This window comes from Lolium rigidum, chromosome 4 (assembly GCF_022539505.1).
Source record: "Lolium rigidum isolate FL_2022 chromosome 4, APGP_CSIRO_Lrig_0.1, whole genome shotgun sequence".
Taxonomy (NCBI): Eukaryota; Viridiplantae; Streptophyta; class Magnoliopsida; order Poales; family Poaceae; genus Lolium; species Lolium rigidum.
This window is the reverse complement of record NC_061511.1, coordinates 142338070-142341185: the sequence shown is the minus strand read 5'-3', so window position 1 is coordinate 142341185 and position 3116 is coordinate 142338070. Positions and strand designations below refer to the sequence as shown.

Genomic DNA, 3116 nt, shown 5'->3' with positions numbered 1-3116 from the left:
CCGATCAGGTGGCATACAGAGTAACTCTTCAGGAAAGACATCTGAAGTCATGACCACCCGACATCGGAGATTTGGTTTAGGTAGGGCTGTGCAATAGCATACAATTCGTGGGTAAACCTTGTCCGATTGAGGTAATCGGATGGAGCCCGACGTAACACTTTGCCGAAAAGATTGGCGTACAATGCACTCAGTCATAATCAATGATAGCCTTATGCTTTACTAGCCAATCCATGCCCAAGATGATATCAATGTCAGTTGACTTGAGGGCAATGAGAGAGGTAGGGAACCACACTGGCCCTATACTAATTATAACCTCAGGGGTAATCCAGATAGTTTGCCAATGAGAACCAGGAGTTGTGATCTCAGAGGGGAGGCATTGTCTCAAAGGGTATATCATGCTTTCGTGCAAACTCTTGAGATATGAATGTGTGTGATGCTCCGTAATCAAAGCAATACTGTAGCTAGGATTGAGTTTATATAGGGCGTACCCATTAGGACGCTTGGATCCTCTTCAGCCTCATCGGCAGGACATGTGGCTCGACGTAGCACGACCAGTGAGGAATATTTGTCATCCTTCCTGGGCTGAGAATATCCACGACTGCAGGCTTCTAAGGGCACTCCTTGAGTAGTGGCCAGGCCGACCACAAGAGTAGCAGGCACCACTAGGCACAAGACCCATGGCAGCGATCTATAGCTTGAACCACCGAGGGTGGCTTTGAGTTATTCGAAGACCCCGGTGCGTAGGGAGCACTGAGGTAAGCACCTGTGAGGATCCAGACTTCAGCGCTTCATTGTTGAGGAAGACGCACGAGAATCACCTTCTTCACGCTTCTTGGATTTTTCCATATCCTTCCCTTCCGCTCTCCATCGAAGAGCACGGTTATGCGTGTGTCCTGGAATGACCGGAAGGTGAAAGGCAGCATCTCATAGCGAAGCTCGGGGTTAAGTCCCTTGCGAATAGATCTTGCTTGTCGACATCATCAACCACATCACGTGGTGCATAGCGAGACAGCTGAGTGAACTCACGTCCATATGTCTCCACATCCAGCTTCCACCGATCAAAGTCCACAGAATTCCCTCCTTTTGATGTCCATGACAGTCTTGGGGATATAGGCTGCACGGAAAGCTGTGACGAACTCCTCCCAGGTAACATCATGTCCTGGCGCTTGAAGAGCCAGAAAACCTTCCCACCAAGAACCAGCAGCACCTTCTAACTGGTAGGTGGCGAAGTTCACGCGTTCACCTGGTGGAACATGAAGAGCGTTGAACTTGCGTTCGATGGTGCGAAGCCAATCATCAGCATCAAGAGGCTCCTTGGGGTGGGTGAAGACAGGAGGTAGTGCACGGATGAAGTCCCCAAGTGTGACACAGTTGTCGGGACGACGCTCTGTGTTTTGAGCTACACGCTCCAGAAGTTGTTCATTCCTCGGGCGGTTGGTCTCAATGTTGTTAAGAACCTGCGCCATTGTGGGAGGTGGCGGCAGTTCCGGTTCAAGCATTGTTTTGTCCACGTCGGTTACGACCACGACCACGACTCAGCCATCCCGAAGAGAAAGTCAAAGACCATGAGAAACAGATTCCTTGGAAAGAACTCAACGAAATGATATCATTCACCGAATGGAAGGAACAAGATTCAGATCAACCGATGTAACTTTAGGAACACCGAGTTAAGAAACCAAGTACGGAGTACTTTTAGAGAAAACAACCCAAACCCGTAGATCCTATATGTTTGGAATTAACAGGGTAGAGGTAAAACCTTTTTCAATCAAAACAAGGTAAGATGACTCAGCATTAGAGTGACACCAGATAAGGAGTAAAAAGATTCCTATTCAGATGTTTTTGCAAATACTTTTAGGTTTCAAATAGTTTTCACAACTACTAGACTCAACATCGACCAATCGAAAGGGTTTCCTATAGGCAGTCCTGCTCTGATACCAAAACCTGTCGGCACCCCGGAGGTCAGGGCTAGACAAACCCAGATATCACATCTGGCATAAGCCTAACCTAGATCTCTAGGGCCTACAGGGTGAGAATCGGTAACACAACAGTGACTCTACGACTCAAAGCAAATATATTACAACTCTTAGCAGAGTTAAGATCCAAATTATTACACGCACAGGTCACTGACCACAAATTAACAAGCAACGGAAAGCAAATTATGTTATCTATATAACAAGCCTGCAAAGGGCCTAAGAGGCCATAACATAAGGCGACGTCCCAGCCCATAAGTCTCAGGCTGCCGCCTGAGAAACTCCGAACTACTCGTCGATGTTAAGGTAGAAGCCACCATCAGTTGGAAGGATTTCGTCTGAAACAAAGCATGCAAGGCTGAGTACAGGGACTCAGCAAGACTTAGTACAACCTGTTAGCAAAGCGGGTATGCGAGGCTTTATGTGGAGCTTATTTTGCGGAAAGCCAGTTTTCTTTGTAAACAGGAGGGAGCAGAAGCTCGTCTATTCAGATCATTTTAAAAAGAGGTAAGAGAGCGATATCAACTCTAGCTCTAAGATCATCATGTTGAATCCACCGAATCTTCATCATTACCTGAACCTATCACCTAGGATCACCCCTCGACACCCTGAGAAGGGATCCTTATTCACACATTAACATCAAGTTTTACGATTAGGTTCAATTTATCTATGATCATCACGTCCTTTCCCAAGTCGTCCGTAACCGTGGACACGGCTTTTCAAAAAGATTTACCCTGCAGGGGTGTACAACTTTACCCACACGCGCCGACCGACTCTTAATGCCACTATATATAGATTAACACACTTCCTTGGTGTGCTGGCAGAGGGTGGTCGACCAAAACCTTTCCCTTACTTCGCCTATTCCATGAGTCAAACTAACTGGGGAGCTCCGTCATCGTAGGTAGCCACTCTCCGAGGCGGTCCCGGCCATTATGCGCAGGGGATCCAGTTCAATGCCTCCAGCATCCTTCACCCTAGCCACGCCCGTATGATGCACTTTGAAAACCTTTTCCACCTTTCCCCATGCGTATGGCAAATGGAACTCGCAAACTAATTGACTCATGGGTAAGCTAGGTAAGTTCGGGCCAAGGGGTTCCCATGGGCCCCGTGTGGTTGTACGCTCGCCTTGGTTCCGGAGGCAAGAAC

At 47.8% G+C, this 3116-nt stretch overlaps 1 protein-coding gene across 1 annotated transcript in view; it reads right to left on the bottom strand.

Moving 5' to 3' along the window:
• Window positions 1-1466, bottom strand: part of LOC124647580 — a 9243-nt gene extending 7777 nt beyond the window's left edge. Inside the window, exon 1 of the mRNA XM_047187499.1 lies at window positions 1184-1466. Within this exon, the coding sequence (XP_047043455.1) occupies window positions 1184-1466 (283 nt within the window). The remainder of the gene's footprint in view (window positions 1-1183) is intronic.
• Between the last annotated feature and the right edge of the window lie 1650 nt (window positions 1467-3116).